At 43.6% G+C, this 25,470-nt stretch overlaps 1 protein-coding gene across 1 annotated transcript in view; it reads right to left on the bottom strand.

Annotated features, from left to right (window-relative positions):
- Tmed10 (transmembrane p24 trafficking protein 10) overlaps nt 1-4,177 on the bottom strand; it is a 36,103-nt gene extending 31,926 nt beyond the window's left edge. Inside the window, exon 1 of the mRNA XM_076849840.2 lies at nt 3,900-4,177. Coding sequence (XP_076705955.1) covers nt 3,900-4,124 — 225 coding nt within the window. The 5' untranslated portion in view covers nt 4,125-4,177. The remainder of the gene's footprint in view (nt 1-3,899) is intronic.
- Nucleotides 4,178-25,470: the final 21,293 nt, after the last annotated feature.

Below are 25,470 nucleotides of genomic sequence, written 5' to 3'. Positions count from 1 at the left end.
GAAAATGAGATGATGGAAGTGGGGAAGAGGGAAGGAGGACGGGAGGGAGGCTTCAAAGGAGGAAAAGAGAGGGACAGAACAGGGAAAGACACTATGCTAATGGCTCTGAAGAAAGAGACATGGTGAACCAAGAGCCAAAGAATGTATAGATGGCCTCAAGAAGCTGGACAAGGCAAGGAAAGTGATTCTCCAGAAGGAACACAGCCCTATTGACAACATGATATTAGGAATTCTGACTTCAGATCTCTTAAGATAAATGTCTGTTAACACTGTGACAATCTGTGGTGCAGGAGGCCACTTAAACACTTCTCAATCTATGGATCGTCTTTATAGCACTAAGAGGCACAAAAAATACTGAATATTCCTATTGCAATGCCACAAGAAACACAGCACCAGCCACAAGTACCCTTACCAAGAAAAAAACCAAAATGGATTAGTTAAATGATATATCAAGGAAGAAAACAAGACAAATCCAAAAGGTGGAACATTCTTTAGGGACAATTGCCTCTCAACACTAAAACTGTAAGCTCTGTTAAAAAAAAAAAAAAGCCTGGTGTGGTGACACACACCTGTAATCCCAGCGGCTCAGGAGGCTGAGGGAGGAGGATTGAGAATTCAAAGCCAGCCTCAGCAAAAGCAAAAGTACTATGCAACTCAGTGAGACCCTGTCTCACAAAATAGGGCTGGGAATGTGGCTCAGTAGGGTCAAGCGCCCGAGTTCAATTCCTAGTAACTCCCCCTGCCCCTCAAAAAAGAGGTGGGGGAAGAGTAGACTACTCTAGATAAGTGACCTGAGACACTTTTTTGGTACTAAGGATTGAATCCATGGGTGCTTTATCACTGAACCACATCCTCAGCCCTTTTTGAGACACAGTCTTGCTAAGGTGCCCAGGCTGGCCACGAACTTGCCATCCTCCTTCCTTGAAAGTAGATGGTGTTGCAGGCATGCTGCCACCTCACAGAGCTACAAAGGAATTTTTTAAATAGATATTTTTTGAAACAAATGGGAAAATGTTACTATGTACTAGGTATTAGATAATATTAAGGAATCATCAAAATTTTTTTTTTTAAAAAAGGTGTTTTTTTTTTTGGAGAAAGGGTTCTCACTTTCATTTTGGAAAATTCAAATTATTCGATGAGCAACCTGTCCAGTCTGGTCTTGAACTTGTGGACTCAAGTGCTCAAGTGATCCTCCTCCTCAGCCTCAGTTCTTTTTTTTTAGTTGTCAATGGACCTTTTTTTTAATTATTATTATTTTTTATTGCTATGTGGTGCTGAGAATACAAACAGTGCCTCACACATGTTAGGCAAATGCTCTGCCACTGAGCCACAACCCCAGCCCCAGCCACAGTTCTTTTTGAAGAGACAGGGTCTTGCTATGTTGCCCAAGCTAGCTCCAAACTAAATTGCACTCCTTCTGCCTGTCTCCCAAGTACCTGGAATTATAAACACACACCACTGTGCCTAGTTTCAATGTTCATTTTGTGAGGTGTGATTATAATAATACTGTGGTTATGTTCATATTGTTAAAGACATTCATGCTGAAGTATGCAGGACTGAAATAACATGATATTTGGGATTTACTTTAAAATAATTTAACATAAAGGGCTGGGGTTTTAGCTCAGCGGTAGCGCACTTGCCAGGCATCTGTGAGGCACTGGGTTCGATCCTCAGCACCACGTATCAATAAATAAAGATCTATCAACAACTAAAAAAAATTAAAATAATTTAACATAAAATAATAAAGGGAAAGCAATGCAAATAAAATATGTATGGACCCTGACAATTGCTGAATCTGGTTAAGAAGTATAAATGTAAGGGGTTGGGGTTGTGGCTCAGGTGGTAGAATGCTCGCTTAGCACCTGTGAGGCACTGGGTTCGATCCCCAGCACCACATAAAAATTAAAAAAATAGAAGTATAAATGTAGACTCACTAGACTGTAGCACTGGAAGCAAACCAAAGCCAAAACTAACTTGAATTAGTTGGTGACATTTAAATCAAAAGTTTCATATCAAAATCTAGTTTTCTGCATTCTTTTGAAAAATGATGTGACAAAAGCACCCATGTGCTTGTTATTCTCCATTTTTCACCCTGCTATTGGATTTCCTTCTTTCCTTCCTTTCTTCCTTCGGTCCAATTCCTTCCTACTTGACATTTGGATTTTGGACCCCAGTAGTCCAGTTAACTGGTTAGTAGCCACAGAACACAACAGACACATTAGAGAGGTGGTGAAATGCTAGTGTGCAGATGCACAAAGTCCTGCTGCTGAGGTCCCTTCTGCAGTCTTAGATCCAGACATAATTCCCACAAGGCTGAACTATGGTCATTTTTATAGAATGCTTACTAAAAGCAAGGCAATAATAAAGCAAAAGCAAAAATTTAGCACTCTGGAAAACATGAACATGAAAGTAATCCCTGCCACAGAATACTAACAGTTAAATAAGGAAAACAAGGCATAAACATGAGTAGTTACAATAAAGATAGCAAAACAATGAGTATAGGGTACTGTTCAGGGTAGCTTCATGGGAAGTGGCACTATAAAAAGCTTTAGAATCAGAAAACGAAAAGCACTACAAAGCATATTGGAAAATTCAAATTATTCGATGAGCAATAGCAAGCCATTGAAGAGGTATAAAAACATAAAAATAAAAAAAAAATTGAAGGTTACACCAGAGATGACAGCAAGGTCTCTTTCACTGCTCAAATTACTTGATGAACTGTATCCTCTGAAGAGCCAGAAACACCACCTCCAAAACCCTTTTTGCCTCTAAAATTTTTCCATCACTACTTTCTTGGGTAGACAGAACTTTACTACCCAAAGAGAATAATAAAGGATGGGTCACAAAACAATAGTTCTGAAAACAGTTTATATCTCCCAAATACAATACAAATTACATTATCCTGTATCTTCCAATATGGTGTTATAGCTTAAGGTCTGTTAAAAAATAAAAACTTTTTTTTCTTTTTTGTCCAAGAAAAGCCCCATTCTGTCAAAAAGAAACCGCCACTGTTTTTATTGTGAATGAGCAAAATTACCTAAAATACAATCAAATCCTGACTGATATGGAACTACATTAAAGATTCAAAATTCAGTCCAGGCCACTCTTACTGCAAAATGAGATCAAAGTGGAAAGTAGCTGTCATCACCCAGGAGCACAGCTGAGATTAAGCAGATTCTGGGCATCCAGCATTATCAAAGGAAAAACAGCATTTTGTGATCAATAATGGTCTTTAATAAATTCCAGGATTTATAGATTAAAAGCAAGGGGAGGAGATGGCAGCACATTCCCAACATACTCGGCTACCAACCTAAGAAGCAATACCATCTGTAACACCGGTTTATTCTACTTGAGCCTCAGTTTCCTCCTTTGTAAAACTGGGCTAACAGAATCCACCTGCTTCGCAAGGTGATGTGCACACTAACTTATGGTAACGTACGCAGAGCAGCACAGGCAGTGACACAGCAGATGCTCAATAAATAACAAGTTTTATTAATCACAGTAAGCTTTATTGTTTCCAGTATTTTCCCGTAGGTACGATGCCAATCCCCACAGATCCCCGATATCAGACTTCTTTGCAGAAGCGAACTACGGCTCAAGGTACCTGAGAGCCAAAGGTATAGGGTCCTGAAAACGACCCAAAGTCGAGGTCGCCCAAGCTCGAGAGCCACCACGTCCGCCAAGGCCTCGTCGGCCTCCCCAGGGTTCCCGACTCGGCCGCCGGCCCCGCCCCGCGAACGCCAACGAGCAGGGTGAGGGGGCGGTCCCCACCGCGCGACCTTCGCGCTCGGGGGAAGGCCAGGTCAACTCCGGCCTCCGCTGGCCGGACTACCGGGACTAAGCCTCCCCTCGCCCAAGCCTCCGGTTCCCCCCCAGCCCCGCACCGCCCAGTGGCGCACCTTGAGGTGGGTGCGCAGGCCGCCAGCGCCCCCAGACTGGTCGGCGATCTCGTAGGCGCCCGTCACTAGCAGGTCCTTGTGGATCTCCTCGCGGAGACACTTGCGGGAGTTAACGGGCAGATGGAAAGAGATGGCGAGGACCGAGCTGGGTCCGAGCAGGAACGCCAACAGCAACGCCAACGGGCGGGGGCCACGCTGGGCTACAGGGCCAGAGAAACCAGACATGGTGCCGGAGACTTGTTCGCCACCCGGGGCCTCTACCACGCCGGAACCGGGAGGGGCCACGTGACTCACCTCTGACCTACGGATGCCATCGGCGCCATTTTGGAGACTGGCCAATAATCGAAAAATATATAATAAATATTTTGAAAGGGGAGAAACAGTGTGATACTACGTCATAATCAGGAGCTTAAATGGTTAAATAAGATTTCCTAGAAGCCCACTACAAAGATTTTATTTTTGTTGAGATTAGTGACAACTACGTCGGCCATGGCAACTACGGGCAGACCTGGAAGTAATTCTCTTTTAACCTCCGGAAGGAGCTGTTTTAAGGTCGACGACACCATAGCAACCAAACTCCAATAGGGAACAGCCACAAGGCCCTTCCTTGAGCCCGCCCACTCGCCCCCCCGGGCGCGCCAGGAGGAGGCGGAGGATGAAGCTGTCACCACCCCCCCAGCTCCTTGATGCTCTGGTGACAGCTGGCACCTTGAGGTACTTGAGAGGAAAGATTTTTTCAAAAGATTTTCGTTTGGCTAGGAACGAATGTAGGATAGAATCTAAGAAGGTGTAGAGATCACCAGATAAGTGTGAGCTGGCAGGCGTCCAGTTCATGCCCCTGAGCGGGGTGTTTGAGTTGGAGTAACAGCTTGGCTTTCTGAGTATGTATATTACTTTTTAGCAAACACTGAGCGTTTACTATGAATAAAACATCATGTGTGAATCATTCTGAGAAATGGGCATAAAATTTACCAGATTTGTCAGGGGAGGAGAGGATTTGTGCATTTCAGACTCACCCTTTGTAAGTCAAATAGGTTTTTATAGTAAGCAAATTCACATGGTAATCATGCACTCTTTTTAACAAATAATTATTGAGTACCTACTGTGTGCCAGACACTACTCTGCATGTATGCTAACATGTTTATTGATTTAACATACCATTATTGAAATGCTATCAAATATTAAGAATTGAAGAATAAATAATGATTATCTAGTAGAACAAACCCAACCTAGTTGCACGGACAGGTCGTGCCACTTTGGTGGCTGAGACAGGAGGATCTCTTAAACCTAGGAGTTCAAGGCTAGCCTGGACAACAGAGAAAGACCCCACCTCTTTAAAAAAGTAAAAAGAAAAAGGAATACATAATAACCTCTAATTGTAGTCATTATCTACTTTGATTGATATGTATTGCGTATCAGCAGAAATACCCAGAAGGTGAACTATATGCCCTTGGTAATTTAAATGATTGTTTTTTTTTTTTTTTTTTTTTTATAAGTCCTTGCAATCCACCTAGTTCTTTTCCTGGAACTGAAGTCCCACAAACAAAACAAGAACATAAAGGAGCTGTTAAACATTTTAAAATTTGACAAATGCCATATAATAATTATTTTATGGGGTGTCCACTTAGGAACATTTAGTTTTGATTGTTTTATCCCTGATCTAAGATAAGAGTACTAGTCTACTGAGTACATCCTGATAATTTGCATTGGCCTTTTCCCTGTCAGTGCAGGGATTCTGTACAAACAGTTATTTAAATTATTGTTTACTTGAAGTTCTAGGGCTCTGCTGACCATTAGCAAGAGATTTTCAACCCATAAAATACCTGTGTGTGTTTTGTGTTTTCATCTTATGTTTACATAATAGATTATGCATTTTGAAATATTTTCACGTCTTAATGATCTAATTTGATATTTTCAAAACCACTGTGAAATAATCTGGACAAGTTTTCTCATTTTATAGATGAAGAAACTGAGGTTCCAAGACTCCAAGAACTTTTATACAGTTAAAGAAAAAAATATTCATGACACTTAATAGAATAAAAGGGGACTGTGGAGATTGATACACATGCACCGATATAGTGGGGTTTTGTAATGGAGGAGAGACATCAGCCTCAACTTTGAAAACAAGGAAAAATAGGAATTTATAGCCAAGGATCAGAATGGGACTCAATGGATGGAAAACTACTAAGAGGCAAGTCATGGGTAAGAGGAGATTCTGGCTAAACTGACTTAGCAAGATTTTTCTTTTGGGGGACAGGGGGGCATCTGGGATTGAGCCCAGAGGTGCTTAACCACTGAACCACATCAGCCCCCCTCCTTTTTTATATCTTGGTTTATTGATTTTTGTATGTGGTGCGAGGCAAGCACTCTGCCACTGAGCTACAATCCCCCCACACTTTTTTTTTTTTTTTTTTTTTTTTTGAGGCAGGCTCTTGCTTAGTTGTTGAGGGCCCCACTAAATTGCTGAGGCTGGCTTTGAACTTGCAATCCTCCTGCCTTAACCTGCTGAGCTGCTGGGAATATAGGTGTGTGTCACCATACCTGGCCCCTTAGCAGGATTCTTGCTAAACTTGGACAAGGCACAAACATGAAAGTTCAAATCAGGGTCTACTTCAGAAGAAAGTTAAGAACAGCTCAAATAATATTTGTCAGTACCCCAAATCCCTTAACTGAGTCATGACAAATGCCTGTGTCTTCCTCAGGAAGGTGTTATTTCCCTCGCCACCATCCTGGTACTGGGATTGAACCCAGGGGTGCTTTATTACAGCTACATCCCAGCCCTTTTTATTTTATATTTAGAGGGTAACTGGGATTACAGGCATGCACCACTGTGCCCCACTTTTATTCCTTATTTTACAGATGAAAAAACTAAGGCTTGGAGAAATTGAGTTATTTTCCTATGTCCCAGCTCTCAAGCGCACCCCTCCCCCATTTCTGGAGTCTGAATCCAGGGTCTCACACACATGCCAGTCCAGCGCTCTACCACTGAGCTACATCAAGTCCTTTCTTTTCCTCTCTTCTACCTTATCCCTGACCCCCCACCCCTCCTGTCTCTGCCTTCTGTCTTTTGTTTGCCTCTTGGCTCTCACCCCTATCTAGTGTAACATACCTTTTATTTATTGATGGCGTTTACTGTTCTGTCTCCCTCATTTGAATATCTGTTTTCGAGGGCAAGGGTTTTTGTCTATTTTGTTCACTGTTTATCTTTTTAACCTAAAATAGGGCCTGGCACTTAGGCTCAATAAATAATGGCTCCATGAAAGCAAAACTGGTTCCTGGGCTCCTAGCCGAAGGCCTTACATCAGATTCCTTTTTATTATTCATTTGCTATTTCCACACAAATTCATTTAATCCATAATCTATTGTAAGCATAGGTATGATTTCTGTTTTACCAACATTATGCATATCTTTTTTTTTTTTTCTTGAGAAGTGTGTTCTTGTTGCCATATAAAGACCCAAAACAACCACAACGAAATCTCCCTTTATGCTGTAGAGTTTGAGGGTGGATAAAGACCTCTAGGGAACCCAAATTTTTAAACGCTGTACTTGCTTTAAGGAAGATACCTATTATGGTCTGGATGTGAAACAAAAGTTCATATGTGAGATAATGAAAGAAGGTTCAAAGGAGAAATGACTGGGTTGTGAGAGTCTCACCCCAATTAGTGATTTAATTCCCTGATAGGGATTAACTGAGTGGTAACTTGAAGTGGTAGGGTGTAGCTGGAGGAGGTGGGGGTGGGGGTGTGGCTTTGGGTATATATTTGTATCTGACTAGTGGAGTCTCTGCGCATCCTGATTCCAGCTTCACAGAACTGTGAGCTGCTTCTCTCTGCCACATTCTCCCACTATGATGTTCGGCCTCACCACGAGCCCTGAGAAATGGAACTAGCCTTCTATGGACTAAGTCCTCTGGAACCACAAGCTCTTAAATAACAGCAGCGAAAAAGCTGACTAAAAAAATACCATTTACACCTGTAGAATGGAAGGCCTCATCTGGAATTGGAGATCAAATGGAAAGCATCCCACACCCAAAGCAAATGGTTCTTCCTGGCCAGCAGTCCTCTGTCACCTCATCATCCTGAAACTTCCCCAGCCAGACCCACCTAAGATTCCCAAAAAACGTCATGAGGACCCACCCCAGTCTATCCCTAAGCCACAGGTTTCTCAACTTTTCCTTTGTATTAAAGGGAACGTGTTTAAAACATACCTCACCCAGACAGTGAGTGAATCAGAAGCTCTTATTAAAAATTGGCACTTATCACAAGCTTGCTGGGCAAATCTGTGGCTGGGAGTCCTCGGAAGCGCTTCGGTCTTCTGCTGCTGCCTCCTGGAACCAGTTGAATCCTCCAGTGTGGCTTGAGGCTACCCAGCACCATGCACAAGCCATCAAGGATTGCTAACCCCAGTGTCCCTGCCCATTCGTGTTTACAGTCCTACTCACATCGTGTGTTTACATAGCTAAGACAAGATGGGTTCTGTGAAGATACAAAAGACCCCTTTGGAAGGCAATTTGGCAATATTTGTCATGTGTCATGCTCTTTGACCCAGAGAGTAATTCCAAGGATCTCTTTAATGGGTCCTCTAATTGTTGGATTCCCCTGGGACCTGGTCTTTGAACATTTGTGCAGCACTCTGTGTGACATCCAATGCCCTTACTTTAAATGCATCGATAGGCTCAAAATGTGGGTCTCCAGCCTGACCTCTCCCCTAGGCTCCAGTGTCTACACTGAGCTCCCAACTGGACAACTCCACTTAGAGGACTAATAGGCAACTCACACTTAACTCTTGATTCCCTCCCACCCCTCTTAAATTGGCTTCCTCCTCATCTCTGTAAGTAGCACCACCTTCTACCCAATCACTGAGACCCTTCTTGCTTCCTCTTTCTTTCACCACCCCTCAGCCAGTTTATCAGCAAATCCTATCAGTTCTGTGTCCCAAATAGATGCTAATCAGTTTCTCCTTTCTAAACTACGGGCACACAAACTACTGTCCTGCTAAGCAAGCCAAATCAAGCAAGCAGCAACCTCCTGCTTTGTATTGCCCAAGAGCTAAGGATGTGTTTTATGTTTTTAGAGGTTTTTTTTTTTTTTTTTTTTTTTTTAATTTTTAAAAAAATGAGGAGGAAGAGCAGGAGCAGGAGCAAGAGAACACGTGACAGAGACCTTACATGGACTAAAAAGCCTGAAATATTTACTCTCTCACCTTTCACAGAAGAAGTTTGCTTCTCTGGCCTAGAGGAACAACAGCCTTGTTATGATTACCTCTCTTTCATTCTTGTCTAACCATATCATATTCATTAATCTAAACAGAAGGATTTTTTTAACTTGTAAATCAGATCAATAAGAATGAACCCCAACATCCTACTGCAGCCTCAAAGGCTACTGTGGTCTGATTCCTACATACCTCTCTAATCTCATCCTCCCCAGTGTAAGTTCCTCCCCTCCCAGCCTTCACTCTTCCACAGTCACCTGGCCTTCCAAGTAGTTTGAGCTCCCACTTGCATCAGCGTCTTAGCATTTCCTCTCTCTGGAGTTCTCTTCCTCAGATCTTGTCTTGTGGACTCTGGTCTCTGCCAGCTGCTCTCCCCACTCAGGTCCTGTCTCAAGTATCACCTGGAAGACACCCTACATAGCTAACCCCATCCCCATGTTTCTTTCTTAAAAAAAAATCTGTTTTTATTATCTGCAAACGCTCGTCACAATCTTGTATATTTCTTTTCTTGTTTATTGTCACTCCACCCCATAGAAATTTAAGCTCCAGAAAATCCAAGGCTTTGTTTTTGCCTTGATATATCCTGATACCAGACACAATATCCTGTACCTAGTGGGTATTCAACAAATATTTGCCATAGGACTGAATGAAATACTGTAACATAATATAAAGCATCTAGTACATGATGGGCATGGGACAGTTGCTCAATAAATGCTAGTTCCTTTATCTCTAGTATTTCAATTGCCACTTTTCATATGGAGAAGCTGAGGTCCAAGCCTTTAAGTGATTTGTCTCAAGCCATAGGATGAGTCAGTGTTAGAGCTGAAAATAGAAACAAGAGCTCCTAACAGCAGGCCAGTTTTCAGACATAATTTTTGTTACATTTTGTAGAACTTGGTATTTATTCTTTTGTTCCTGCTCTAATAAAAGGTTTTAGATACCTGTGTAGTCTTTCTTTATCCATGGTTACAGTCATGATACAATGTTTATAGTTTATGCATGAATTAAGTCTTCCAGAGCATCTGTGAAGATGCTGGCCATCAATACTGAAACTTGCAGTATCCACCAACACCTCTCCTCAATTCATTTTGTTTAAAAAAAAAAAAAAATTGATCTTCCTCTCCAGATTCCCATGGTGCTAAATTTTTACCTTCCTAAATGGGAAACAAACCTTCTCACCAGGTCCCCGTGACAATTAATGCTCTTCATCAATGTTGTCTGTAGAATATTGCCCAGATAAGTTATCAGGACCCTGCCTTGTATGCTACAGTCATCAAATCCTAATTGTCACAATCAAAGTTCTCCTAGTAATATGTGAGCTGAGAACAAAAGAGGTCTGGATTTAACAATAAAAAAAAATTAGATGACTGTATTAATTGCCCTAATTTGATCATTACATATTATTTGCATATTTGTATCAAAATATCACACTGTATAGCTGGTTGTGGTAGTGCATGCCCATAATCCCAGCTTCTTGGAAGACCAAAGCAGGAAGATCACAAGTTGGAGACTAACCTGGGCAAGTTCAAAGGACCCTGGACGAGTCTCAAAATTTTAAAAGGGCTGAGGATGTAGCTCAGTAGTAGAGCACCCCTGGGTTCAATCCCCAGTATTGCAAAAATAAATAGATAAATAAATATTGTGTATCTCAGTATACTCTACAGATGATTATTATGTGTTAATTAAATTTTTTAACAAGTAGGGGGCTGGGGATTTAGCTCAACACTTGTCTAACACACACAAGGCCCTGAGTTGGGTCCTCAGCCCTGAAAAAAAAAAAAAAAAAATCAACAACGAGAAAGAATTTTAGAGATGATCCAAGCAAAAGAGGCAAAGTGTGTCCCAGAAGAACAAATTTCAGAGAATCATCACATGAACCATCATATGAACACTCACCCCCACTCACACTCACATGCCTTGGAAACAAACCAAAGACGAAGCACAGGACTAGAAGAAGGGAGGCCTTTTCTGGGCCTCATAAGCGCTGTTCGCCGCAGAGCCTGGAAGGGATGAAGTTCTGCAGACCAGGAAGGCTGAATCCCGATGCAGGAACGAGACCAAAAGAAATCTGCTGGACTAATAGGATTGGAGAAACTGGGGGATGAAAAGGAAGATAGAGTTGTAAGGATGAAATTCTCGGGAAAAGGAGGTCATATTTTCAGGGAGGGAAGTTGGGAACTGCGCAGGCCCCTTGTTCATTTTATGTGTAGCTACTTATGCTACAAAGAAGGGAAAAAAAATAAAGAAATGGAAAAGTTGCTCAGAATGTTGTGAAATAGCCTCAAAGTTAAGGCCCTCCAAAGGAGGATTAGTGGGAGTCCAAGGCATCTGCCCCCAACCTTCGCTACACTACGCCCGTGGACACCATATGTACCCTCAGAGGGCTTGAGATGACTTCTAAGCGGGCTGGGACCTGAAAGTTTTGTGACCCACAGTGGAGAATACTGTCACAGGACTTCACTCTGGTTTTGAGTGGGTTTTGAGTTTCTTTTCTAATGCATTTCCTCGACAAGGATGTTAAGTCATCAGTACCTGGTGGACACTCTCACCACCTCTTTTGAAATCGGTCAAACTTCAATAGATGCTGCATCCTGTGAGGGAGATGGAGAAAGAACACGGCGGGCAGCGACAGCTGTCTCTTTATGAGCTGTTGGACCAGCCTCTGCATGCCAGAAGCACCTGTGCAGTTTTTTAAAACTACCAACGCCAAGGGCCCAATCCAGGAGAATGAAAACATGTCTCAGTGCTTCCTACCTTCGCTGAACATTGGAATCAGATCTCTTTTTGGTACCGAGGATTGAGCCCAGGGGCACTTAAACACTGAGCCACATCCCTAGCCCTTTTAAATATTTTAGAGATAGGGTCTCTCTGAGTTGCTTAGAGGCTCAATAAATTGCTGAGGCTCGCTTTGAACTCGTGATCCTCCTGCCTTGGCCTCCTGAACCACTGGAATTACAGGCATATGCCACAAGGCCCCGCTCATCTGAAGATCTTAAAAAAAGAAAAAGAAGAAGAAAAAAAAAAAAAGCCTGACTCCCAATCCCAGATACTCTCATGTAACTGGTGTCCAGGTTGCAACCTGAGCATCAGGGTTTTGAAAACTCCCCCCCTGATCAAGGTGCATCCAACCTAAACTTTGCCCATTCTCCTTTCAGCACCAAGTCTTCCAGTGCCTTTTGGTAGCATGGTCCTAATATCTCCCCATTTGATTTACATTCTTGTTTTCCTTGCTGGAGTATGGCCACTCTTTCTCCTAGAACACAACATAAAATTTGTCCTCTGATAAGTAGAGTGCCTGAAATACTAGCTGGCACTAGAAGCCAAGGGCTGTTCCTCTGCAGGCCACATGCTCCCAGCTCAAGGGGTAGTGAAGAGGAAGGAATAGAAAACAAGGGTCAGGCTGGAGGAAAGCTCTCTCCACAGGCACATGGGGGAGCCTTTTTTTCTTCTCCCTCATGGCACGTGGACAAAGGAAATATTAATAACTTTTCTAAAGTCATACTTCTCCAATATTTGGATTTTCACAAACCACAGCCTGTGCTGTCAGTTCTACAGATGGCCAACTTCTGCATTTTGGATGACAGCTTCTGAACATAGCTCAAGTTGCATCTCTAAAGCAGAACACTCAATTATGGGGAAGGGAACCATCCCAGTCTCTGAGCCAGAGGTCAAAAGCCGCTACCCACACATTGGTTAGGGACAAGGAGACTGACCACCAAGCAAAGCAATTAGAGGCAATAGATTTTTTTTGGAGTGAAATGGAAATGACGTTATGGCATTATCCCAACCAGAGCTTAATGGCACGGACTGGTGAGGACCATGTGCTTTAGATGGAGATCTGACTCTATCCCACCATACTTTCACTGGGTGACCTTGGGCTGGTATTTATGCTGGTGTTGACTATCCCCTTGCTAAAATGTGAAGCCAGAGACTGAGGACAGAGCCTTTCTTTGACTTCTTGCAAACCCACATCCCAAGAGAAATAGAGAAGCAGCAGGTTCACAAAGGTGACCAAACCTCACTAACATGGTGCTTGCCATCCTCTTCCAGGGCCTGGTATCTGGCTGGCTGCAGGCTGTGACTTCCACAGAGCAGAGTCACGCTTAAAAACCTCCCCAGGGAGGCTTGTGTGACTGGGACAAAAGCTTCTATATTCATTTTCTAGGACTGTCACAACCATGTGGCTTAAAACATATGAAAAGGCCGGGCGGTGGCTCATGCCTGTAATCCCAGCGGCTTGGGAGGCTGAGGCAGGAGGATCGCGAGTTCAAAGCCAGCCTCAGCAATTTAATGAGACACTAAGCAACTCAGTGAGACCCTGTCTCTAAATAAAATACAAAATAGGGCTGGGGATGTGTGTTAATGATAGAGTGTCCCTGAGTTTAATCCCTGGTACCCCCTCTCAAAAAAAAAAAAAAAAAAAAAAAAACAGACCCAAAAACATCTAAAAATATTCTCTTACAGTTTTGGAGGCCAGAAGTCTGAAGTCAGGTGTTGGTGGGATGCACTCTTTCTGAAGACACCAGGGGGACTTCTTCTTTGCCTCTTCCAGCCTCTGGTGGCTCTGTTACTCTCATCTCTGCTTGTCTTCTCTCTTTTCTCTGCTTGTTTGTATTGAGGACGCTTGTCACTGGATTTAGAACCCATCCAAATAGTCCAGAATGACCTCAAGATTCTTAACTTAATCACATCCCCCAAAACCCTTTTTTCCTAATAAAGCCACCTTCACAGTTTCCAGGGATTAAGAATTCAGCCCCATCTAGTCTTCAAATGGAGAAGTGGGGAAAGATATGTACAAACCCTACCCGACCTTAAAGCCCAGGTCAAATGCTACCTGGTGGAGGAGTTCTTACCACCTCACACTGTACAGACATGGTCTCTCCCAACAGAACATCTGGAGACTGTTGTCCTGTCCATGTCTTCTATCCCTACCTCTAGACTACCTGCAGCAAAATTACCCAGTTAAAAATAGTAATTTCTGTTCCCTCTTGCCCCAGCCATCACATCACTTCTGCCTACAAATCAGGCTTTGGGCCCAGGGGTGTGCATTTTAAATCCTCTTCCTGGGGAATGCAGATGCACCTGGAGGTTGAGCACCCTGTGCCATGCTGTGAACTCCAGAACCTGTTCCTGCTGTGTCTCAAGACGTATTACCTTTTTTTAAAAAAACTGATGGAAGGCAAGATTTAAATGTATGGTTCTTGAGTCAGAATGCCTGAGTTCTGATACCAGCCAAATCCAAGCTTGGCCATCTGCCAGCTGTGTGATTTCAGGCTAGTTACTTGGACTCTCTGTGTCTGCTTCCTTGTGTAAACAAGGTTGGTTAGGGTGTCTACTCCTAAGATTTTTGAAATAAAGCATGTAAAAGACTTATAACAGTCAGGCATGGTGGAGCCCACCTGTAATCCCAGCAGCTCAGGAGGCCAAGGCAGAAAGATGGCAAGCTCAAGGAGAGCCTCAGCAACATAGCAGGGCCCTGTCTGGAAATTAAAAAATAAAAAGGACTGGGAAAGCCTTAAAAGAGACTTTGCCACATACACCCAGTAAATTTAAGCTGTCATGAAATAGAACAGTTTGGCAGTGGCTTTGTAGAATCTTTTTTTTCTTCTAGAAACTGTGCTAAGATCAGTACCATCAACCCTCCATATCCACAGATTCTATATTTGTAGATTCAACCAGAATAATAATAGATACTGTTTTTTTTTTCAATACTAGAAAAAAATTGCATCTGTACTGAACATGTGCAGACTTTTTTCCTTGCCATTATTTCCTAAATGATACAGTATCACAGCAATTTGCATAGCATTTTTACATTGCATTAGGTGTTATACGTAATCTAGAGATGATTTGAAGATGTAATAGGTTCTGTAGTACAGCACTTTACATGAAAGGGGGTCCTGGAGCCAGTCGCCTGCAGATACTTTGAAATGACTGTTCATGCTTTACTTATTCACCCTTATGACAATGGTAAACGCATGTGCTAGTATTATCTCCCACTTAGTGGATAGGGAAACTGAAGGTCGGATGGTTAAGCATCTTACCCGAAATCCCACAGCCAGTGAATGTGGGGTGAGGATTTGAAGCATCTGCTTGGGGCCCACCTCCTCTGTCATCCTGCACCCAAGAAAGTGTCCACTTTTCAGGGGTGTTCAATCTGAATCAAAATTTTACTTCTTCTTATGGAAGGGAACTTCTTCGATCTTATATGTCCCCCAGGGTTTCCTAAACCCCAATCCCCCTCCCCTTGCCCATTACTCTGGTGGAGGGACCTCTAGGCCTAGATGCCACGGGAGATGATAGCCGACCCTCCACCTGCCACCACATTCCTGGTCCCTTGGTCATCCCTAATCCTTCCCTCAGCCCTTGTCAGGGAAAGGCATCTCATGAGGCCTCACTCTGTGCCCACCTCCTGCTCCTTGTCCCTGGCTTGGGGCACGAGGTTTACCATCAGGCACACAGGACTTATCACTGTGCAAACATTTCCTCTTTCCCCAGTGCTGGTTCTCACCAATCGCTAATCAGGGTAAACTTCCTCCAACAATTTACTGAGCAAACATATACTGTGCAACTGCTCTATGTAGGGTTCTATACTAAGGCCTGTGGGGAACCCAAACCTGGTATCCACCTCCAGGAGTCTCAGTCTTGTACAGATGCAACACACCAATGGATACCACATGACATGGTGCTTTGTGGCCCAGAACACCTGCCTTCCGATCCCATTCCTGCCCTTTACTCACTGTCTTACCTTGGAGCAAGTTACCTTTCTGATTTTGTATTTGCTTGGTTGTGGTTAGGGATCAGTGCTGTCCAGGTTTGTGGTGGGAATTAACAAAGATAATTAAGGGGCTGGGAGCGGTAGCACACACCTGTAATCCCAGTGGCAGGTTCAAAGCCAGTCTCAGCAACTTAGAGAGACCCTATTTCAAAATAAAAAATAAAAAGGGCTGGGGATGTGGCTCAGCGGTTAAGCACCCCTGGATTCAATCTCTGGTAGTGAAAAAAACAAAACAAAACAAAACAAAATAAAAAGCATTAGGAACATCAGCACCAGGAACCAAGAGTAGATGTAGTGCCACCTTTCAGATATATATTGAGTGGTCAGCCAAGGAGTCTGTCATTAGGAAAACATGAAAACTGGTGTGCCGGGCTCTGTGATGGGTGAGGTAGGGAACACACCTTGGTTCAGCTGGGGTGAGTGGCTGTTGGTGGTGATCCGTTGGAATATATCCACATACAACAACAAGAGAATATTAGGGGATCAGTCTGTTTTCTAGGTGTGCGCTAATTCTGAGGGCACAGCCTACAAAAGAGAGATTACTGCAGGCCTGGACAGTCTCCCTGTTGCGAGCACTCCAGGCAAAGGGATCACAGACATATCAAGGCCTGGAGGGAAAGCTTGGTTCCTTTCCTCTGCCCCTCCATCAAAACAACAAGCAGCCCAAACGGCCAACCTTTAAACCAAGTCTGATTCTTTCTTAATACTTTGGGGTTGCTCGGTGCTCTGGACTAGGTAGAAAACACGGGAAGGAAGAGGAGAGAGAAGGGCTAGAAGGGCCTGGGTGAAGGTGGAAATCACCAGGGAGTAGGGAGGAGAGGGTACTGTGTGGGGGGCAAGGAAAGGCAGGAGGTGGAAAGTTGAGCCAACTTCCCTCCTGGACTCTCATGAGGTGACCTGGGGGAAGAAGTGAGGTAATTATCCCTCTGTGAAAGAAAGTTCTCGAGATGGACGCCAGGAGGGTGCACAGGACCGCTGTGGCCCAGCAGGAGCTGTGATGTGGGACTTCCCTGGGTTTTCATAAGGGCCCACTGACCCTGTGACCTTGGTCAAGTTACTTTCCCTCTTCGAGCATCAGTTCTCCTCTCTGAGAACTAGAACATCTGCTCCGTAGAGCTTTGGTGTGGGCTATAAATTACATACTAGAGCTTGCCAGAACGTAGGTGAGCAACTTCTCTTCCTCCCACCCTCATCAAACTTCCAGGAATGCCCAGAAATACCGGACTATCTTTAGTTTCAGACTCCCTCCCCTGCTAACCCATGGTGAAATTAGTATTAATAAGAAGAAATGAGGATGTAGCCCAGCAGTGAAGTGTCCCTGGGTTCAATCCCTAGTACCAAAAAAAAAAAAAAAAAAGGTGAAACAATTTTAAAAAGGCTAAAATCCTCTGGCAACACAAGTGGACTGATGAGTGGAGACAGTTCACCTCCGAGGGACTTGCTGGTCATGGCTGCTACATGGCTGTACTGTCTGAGGAGGATCTACCAGTGCCCTTCCGGTGCAAGAGCCTATTGCTACGCGAGGCTATCAGAGAGGAGGAGGGGGTTCCCCAAAGCCTGACAACTCCTCCCTTCTCCATGCAAGTTTCTTGAATCTGAGTTTCCTCACTCACTTTTGCCAAGATTGACCTTGGGTGATGGTGGATGTGGAGATGGGAGTGGAAGGAGAGGTAAATTTTGTAGAAGTGGGTGAGTGGGGAAGGTGTTTGCAGACAGATTTCAGCCACTCAGTAAAGGACTCTGAAGTAAGAAGATGTCCAAGGGCCTGGGCCCTGGAGAATTCACCAAGATACTATGGTCATCTGCTGTAGATACGCGTAAAACATTGGGGAGGCCATTAACCCAGCCTCCTGCTGGGAGATTCCGGTTCTATTGCTCCATTGTGGCTGTGGATCCTTGAAATTTTGTTAACAATGTCCAGGTGACTGCACTGTGCAGGTGACGATGAGGACCAGGGTTCTTGAGGCTGGTGACCCCAGGCATTCCTGTGCCTCTGAACCAGGGCTCCTCTGTGCTCCTTTGTAACCCTAGCACTGCTGTGGTTTGAACCTGCCCCCCCCCCCAAGTTCATGTGTTGGAAATAATTAATGTGACAGCATTAAGGAGTTGGACCTTTAAGAAGAGATTAGGTCATGAGGTCTGTGTCCTCATGAACAAATTAATGCCATTATTGTGAGAGTGGGTCCCTGATAAAAGGATGAGTTCTGTCCTCTTACCTCCTCTCTCTCTCTCTCCCTCTCTCTCTCTCTCCCTTCCTCCCTCTAATCTTGGACCTGAGCATGCTCTCTTGCCCTCTGCCTTCTACCATAAAATGACAAAGAAGGCCTCTGCCAGATGTGGGCTGCTCAACCTTGAACTTCCCAACCTCCAGAACTATAAGAAGTAACCCTCTGTCCCTTACCCAGTCTCAGGTACTCTGTGATAGCAACACCAAACAGACTAAGACAAGGGCCCGCATGTCTGATAGGGTGTGTGTTTTACCCTCCACATGGTCTTGCTTCATCCTGACCCCTTAAAACCCACCATCCATAACACAGCGCCCAGAGTGATTCTCTTAAATATACATCCAATCTGATCCCTTCCCCACTTCAACCTCTACAGTGTCACCTTTCAATCCCTACTCCTCACCATGATCTGGTTCTTCCTCTACCATTCCCCTTCTGGGCATCCCTCCTGCCATGAGGATCTCTCTGTTCCTCACATGTACTGAGCTGCTCTTGACCTAGGTCTTTGGCACTCACTGGGTCGTGGCTGTATCCTACTCAGCCTCTGGATCTCAGAGGTCCTCCTTTCAGAGAAGCTTTCTCTCACCTGTCTGGTCCACGTGTCGCTCCTTCCCCGCACCTGTCTCTCCTTAGCTCATCACTGCTTTGTTACAGTATCTGACACAAATAGATTCTCAGTAACTATTTGTTGAATATGAGTGAATAAGTACATAGGATATGTTTATGTATAAAATTATTTTAGGTCAATAGACACATGTATATATACCTGTATATGGTGTGATTACAGATCTGGGGTGCACTGATGTTTCCAGGCGAAAGGCCTTGAAGGAAAAGGGAGACTGACTCAGTGCCAGGCACCGTTCTAAAGCTCTTCATACATTTGGTCCCCACAACAACTCACTGGGGCCCAACCTGGTGGTGCATACCTGTAATCCCAGAGGCTCAGGAGGCTGAGGCAGGAGGATCGCAGGTTTTGAAGCCAGCCTCAACAACATAGCAAGGCCCTGGGAACCTAGTGAGATCCGAGGCAACTTAGTGAGACCCTGTTTGAAAATATAAAAATACAAAGGGCTAAGAAGAGGCTGTAGTTGTGGCTCAGTGGTAGAGCGCTTCCCTAGCATATGTGAGGCCCTGGGTTTGATCCTCAGCACCATAAAAAAATAAATTAAATAAAGGTTAAAAAAAAAAAACAACTACTAAAAGGGGCTTGTGGCTGGGGATGTGGGGATGTGATATGAAAAATCAATAAGTAAATAAAAACAAAAAACAACCCACTGGGCCCTGTGAATGAAATCCAAAGGATCCAAGCCACCATGGACCAACAGAATCAGATTTTTGTGATGGGGACAAGCTTTATAGTCCTCATTCTACAGATAAAGTCTGAGAGAGAGAGAGAGAGAAAGTAACTTGTCTGAAGTTAGCTATTAACAAGTGCCAGGATATAAAGCGGAGTTTATCAGACTCCAAGGCAGTCTTGTTCTTTGCATCAGTCTTGAAGGAGGAATTACTTTAGTCTTCACCTCTCTCTGCTATCAGGGAAGGAAAAAAAGGCCCTAGTGAATGCAGCCCCAGATAGCTATTGGTGACTGCAGCTAATAACCTTGGCAGAGAGTAGGAAAGATAAGGGAGAGACAGAGAATTTTATAATAGTCTTGGCACCAGGTTAATCTAGAATCAACATTTCTTAATTTTATTTGTGATTATTAAGAATCTGAACTGCTTTTCTTTTGTTAAAAAGAATTTAATAGCCTACTTGATTTAAGTCACTTGTGAGTGACATTTCCTGGGTCATCAGGATGGCCTAAGGGTACAAATAATCTTTTTGAACATCTCATTGCATTACCCAGAGGAGTTTAGCTTCATCAAGTCAATGGGCTAGCTAGTTCAGGTCCTCTACCTTAAAATTCCAAAGCTAATTTCCAACCAAAAGAATAGAATATAATTTTTAGAATATACTTTTTTTTGGTACTGAGGATTGAACCCAGAGCCTTGTACATGCTAGGTGAGTGCTCTACCACTGAATCATACCTTTATCCCTAGCATATACTTTTTAGAATACTGCCAAAATTTAGTTTATACCCAATTTTTCTGTTATCTTAATTTCTGGCACCCATTTCTAAATGTCAGAGAGTCTTTTATTTTTAAATGTAAGAGCTAGTTCTCAGTTAAATCTGATCAAAATCTATCAAACCATCTAGAATGTAATCTCTGGGGTTTGCAGAGATGAGTTAGATACTGTCCTTGCTGATGAATATAAACCGTCTAAGAGTCACTTCACAAGAGATTGTCACACCAGGGCTTAAAACTTAGAGCAGAGTCATTACATGCGGTATAAACAGAATGGGAAGAATCTGTAATGCAGGATGAGAACTTTGTGTGCTTAATTCTGTAGACAATGGGAAACTGTATTCATTAGAACTCTTCAGTTTCAGGAGACAGGAACCAATTTCAGGTTAACTGAAAAAAGAAGAGATAATTTGTTGGAAGGAAATTGGGAAACTTAGAGAATTGAAGGAAGAACTGACCAGGCAAGAGGGGATCTCCGGGGATGAATTTATGACTCAATTTCATACCACAGTCTCCAAATCCCTGCTCAAAATTCATTTGCTCAGGAGAGAATATGATTGGCTTCGCTTGGGTCCTGTGCAGCCCTCATAGGATCTGAATTAACCTCCAGAATTCTGCAGAACAAGGAAAGAGAGATAGTTTCCAAAGCACTAGATGCTGGCCAGCCAGAAAGAGACATCTGCTAGAGCAGCCACTGGACATTTCTGGGCACAGAAATGATGTGATCAACTTAGATCATATGTTACTAGGCACTAGAATCAATATTCGAATATCCCAACAACAAACCAATGATAAGGCATATTTATTAACCCTATTTTTTTTTAAGATGAGGAAACAAGTTTTGAGAGGTTAAATGGCTTTTCCCAAGAGGTAAATTTCTTTTTTGGAAACTAAATCCTGTTTCCTTTCACTGTTTGATTTTCCTGTCCTTTAGAATCATTAATTTGGCTGCAGTGTTGAGAAGGAGAGAGATGGAAGATGGGTTTAAAAGCTGTTACAGTCAATCCTTCTAGAAAGAACCAACCAAGCTGGGAGATAGAGAATTAAAGGATGCAACCAGGTATGAAGCACAAGGGCTCAAAAAGCAGTTTGCAGACTCCATTGAACATAAGAATCATCCTGGCATTTTGTTAAAAATGTTAATTCTGAGCTGTGTGCACACCTGTAATCCCAGAGGCTGAGTCAGGAGGATCATCCAGTCTCAGCAATGGGGAGGAACTTAGCAACTCAGTGAGACCCTGTCTTTAAATAAAATACAAAATAGGGCTGGGGAGATGACTCAGTAGTTAAGTGCCCCTGAGTTCAATCCCTAGTACCAAAAAAGAAAATAAAATAAAAATGTTGACTCCAGGAGTCCATCTCCAACCCAACCAGAATATCTCTGGGTGGTGACTGGTGATACTTTAATGAATTAACTAATTGACAGGTTCTTACTGTGTTACCCAAGCTGTTACCTTAATTACTGGCATCCATTTCTAAATGTCAAATTCCTGGGGTCAAGTGACCTGTTTCAGCCTAGGACTGTGGGGTCACACCCCTGCTCCTGGCTTAGAATTTGTGATTTCCATAGAGGTGCTTATTCTGTAGCCGTCTGGATACTGGTCTGTAGACAGGCCCTTGGAAACCATTGACCTATTAGACCATTTTTTTTCCTAAATGTCCTCTAGTCCAGTCTCTCATCTTATCTCTTTGCTGTGGCTGTTCAGCATTATCAAGGCGTAGGCTATGAGTACTTACAATTTGTACTCATTACATTTAGAGTCACCTATCTGCAGAATCTTTAGGATGAAACAAGGACAGAGAGGAAAGGTGGCTCCTAGCTGTCCCTTATTTGGTTAGTGTGTCTGGGGCTTGTGAGTCTTGACAGGAACTCTTGGGAGATGATTTTGTCAGCTTTTCCTTTGAGGACAGTAATCCTGGCTTATGTGCTCCCTTTCACTATGGCTAAGTCTCCATAACAAACACACCCACGTCAGGCATTTCTGAACTTATAGCTGTGTGCTAGATACATGTCATTCCTGAAGACAGGCTCATTTTTCCAGTTTCTCCTCCCGCCTCCACCCTTTGGTCTTCTGTTGGGCTCCTCCAGCCTCGGCATGTGAGAACCCACAGGATCTGAGTGTTCTCTCTAGGATGTCAGAAGAGTGTTGACTTTTCAGTAACAGAAGAGTTCAAAAGAATGGTGATCTTTGGGAATGGAAGTCTAATATAGGTGAGGACAGGATTTATGATGTCAACTTTCTTCTTCTCATTCCCATAGTGAGAAGACTCAGAATAAGTAACTGGGAAGGAGTTTGCCAAACTTCAGTCCATTGAACACCATCCACATGATTTTGGCCAAACCTGCAGGCCATCCATCTGTTATTTATTTCATATTTTTCATTAAATTAATCAATGCGCTTTGCCACTACCTCCTCTAGCATTGCTGAGTGAGCAATAGGATTCATGATGTCATCCAATTCATGAAATTGGGTCTGATATGCTATCTACAATTTTTTTTTCTGGTATAGAGTAAACACACGCTGAAATTGTGTAAAGGTTTACCAGTGTACCATCTAAAATCCTCCCACGTACTCCTGGGAGTATATGTATCACACTTTGGGAACATTATTTTTTAAAAAGCCCATGAGCCAAGAGGCAGGTGATTCCAGATCTCTTAATTCATTATAGTTTGGGTGCCAATTGTTAGAATATTTTCCAAGAGTCTCTTTATAGATAAGTTACTCTTTCATATACTCCTGTTGCAAAGTTCAGGGCAGGAAAAAAGCTACCCACTGTATTTTAACCAAGAATGAAATTCATAATGTGATAATTATCAGAAGAGTTGGGGACTGAGCACCCTCTTGGATTGACTACCAAGACATTCCAGAACCGACTTTCCAGGGCAGCTTCAACTCCTTTGTAACCAGAAGATGACTAATGAGATGGTAGAATTCACCACCAGGCCCTTACCCAGGGTTCAGGCACCACCCCCACCTCCTGTTGCCACTCGTGGATCTAGAAATTGCAGAGCAGGAAGGGAACCCCCCCAATCAACCTCTTTTTGCCTTTAAATCTCTCAAGACTGCATCTGATTTGATGGTACCTATTTACACCATCCAGAACGCTTCCTGTAAGGGAATCTGAGAAGCATAGTTTATAGTCCTCCAGATTTTGCAATATGAGAAGGCTCACAAAAGGGTGGGAATCGATGCTGAGAACTGATTAGTCATGTCCAACGTATTGCCTTTCAGTGGCCGCTCTGCTGTGGAATAAGAAATCACTAAGCTGAAGGGAAAACCACGATCAATGATCAATGCAGTTTCTTATGCTACCACACAGTTGTTCTTCTGTGACTTGGAAGGGTGTGTGTGTGTGTGTAACCAGGTTTTATGCAATGTGAAGTCTTATGTAACTCTTGCAAACATAACAAGTTATGTCAATAAAAGTGGCCTCAGTAGCACAAATTGACATGTCATGCCAAATCCTCAGTGACTGCTCACCTGCCTGTGGAAGTCATAGTCTTGTGTTCTATACCTTTTACAAGTGGCCCCTTAGGTCCTCTCACACCCAGTGTGCTCTGTGTTAGCCTTCCACTCCATCAAAGAGCTCTAGTGACTGGACAAGAAACAACCGAGCTGGCCCCCTTCCTGCTTTTCCTGTCAACAGAGGCTGCCTTCCTCTCCATTACCTTGAGTCTTAATCTTACTTTAAGGCCCAATTCTGTGCCTGTGCCTCACGTTCCAATCTGGGCCTTGCTCTTTTCTCCCTGTAGTAGTAAAAACCTTTCCCCTGAGTTGGGATCTGATTTCCATCCTGCTAGTCACCCTCTCAGGTCTTCAGTTTCCTGTGGAACCTGCTTGGGGAGGTGCCCCTGCCTGGTTTTTTTCCTTGTCCTTGGCCCTTCCATTCAGAGCACCTGGCTATAAGAAGAAAGCCATCTCCACTGTCACTTGCACTGCAAGACAAAGGCTTGGTGGAGGGGCCCCTTGAGAGGGAATGTGGGTGTCAACTAATGACAGAGAGGGAACTTTGGCTGGCAACCAGCAACAAAACAGGAAACTTGACCCTACAGTCACCAGGAATTGGGTTTTGCCAACAACCTGAATGGGTTTAGAAGGAGGTTCCTCTGTGGGGCCTCTAGATAAGAGCCCAGACTAGTCGATAAGTTGACATTTGCCTTGTAAGGATCTAAGCAGGGAACCCAAGTGAACCTCCTGGACTCTGACTCACAGAACTGAGAGCTAATAAATGCATGTCATTTGAAGCCACCAAGTTTGTTAGGGAACAATAGAAAAGCAACATACCTCCCATAACCTGTCAATCTCAGCAGTGTCTTCTGCTTTTATAGGACTCATGCACTCTCTTATTATGGAATGCTTTAGCAGGGACCCCCTTGCTGAGCCTCTTGATATTTGGTACACACTATTGGCTCTACCTGATCCTAAGCTAGGCCTCTTGTATTAGCTTTCTGTTACTGTGACAAAATACCTGAGATAAACAACTTACAAGGAGGAGAATTTTATTTTGACTCACAGTTTCAGTTCAAAGTTGGTTTGCTCTGTTGCTTTTAGGTCTATGGTGAAGCATTATATCATGGTAGGAATGTGTGGCAGAGAAGACTTCTCACCTCATAGTGACCAGGAAGCAAAAAGAGACCAGAAGAGGCCAGGGTCCCAATAACTCCTTCAAGGGTACACCCAACAATCTAACTTCCTTCCTCTAGCCTCACCCCTTAAAGGTTCACTATTACCCAATAGTGACACAGATGACCAAGCCTTTAACATATGGCTATCTGGGGGGCATTCAAGATCCAAATTTGAACATACCACCCCAAGCTCCCAAAGGCTCATATTCATTTCATGATACAAATTGCATTCAGTCCATACCCAAGAGTCCCCAAAGTCTTCACTGTCCCTGCACTGATAAAAGTCAAAGCCCAAAGTCTCCTCTGAGACTGAGGGAAACTCTTAGCTATGAGCCTCCTATAAAAACTGAAAGAACAAGTTACATGCTTCCGAGATACGATGGCACAAGGTAAACATTCCCATTCCAAAAAGTAAGGTAGACATTCCACGCCTCGCCTCCTATTAACTCTTACAGAAGCCATAACTTTGAACTACAATCATGTGTGGCACAGTAAATGTGCACCGGCCTCAGAAGGCCACGCTCAGGGCCTGTGCTGAGGACCAGGGTCTGGGCTGGCCACTGTGGGGTGGTTGAAGGGACATCTGCACTGTGCTATGGCAGGAGCCTCTGGCTTTCTGTCTTGTCTTACCTGCTTCCTCCACAGCAATGTGGCCCCCACTAACCT

The sequence above is a fragment of the Callospermophilus lateralis genome, chromosome 3, assembly GCF_048772815.1.
Source record: "Callospermophilus lateralis isolate mCalLat2 chromosome 3, mCalLat2.hap1, whole genome shotgun sequence".
NCBI classification, from domain to species: Eukaryota; Metazoa; Chordata; class Mammalia; order Rodentia; family Sciuridae; genus Callospermophilus; species Callospermophilus lateralis.
This window is presented reverse-complemented; position numbering and strand designations above follow the sequence as displayed.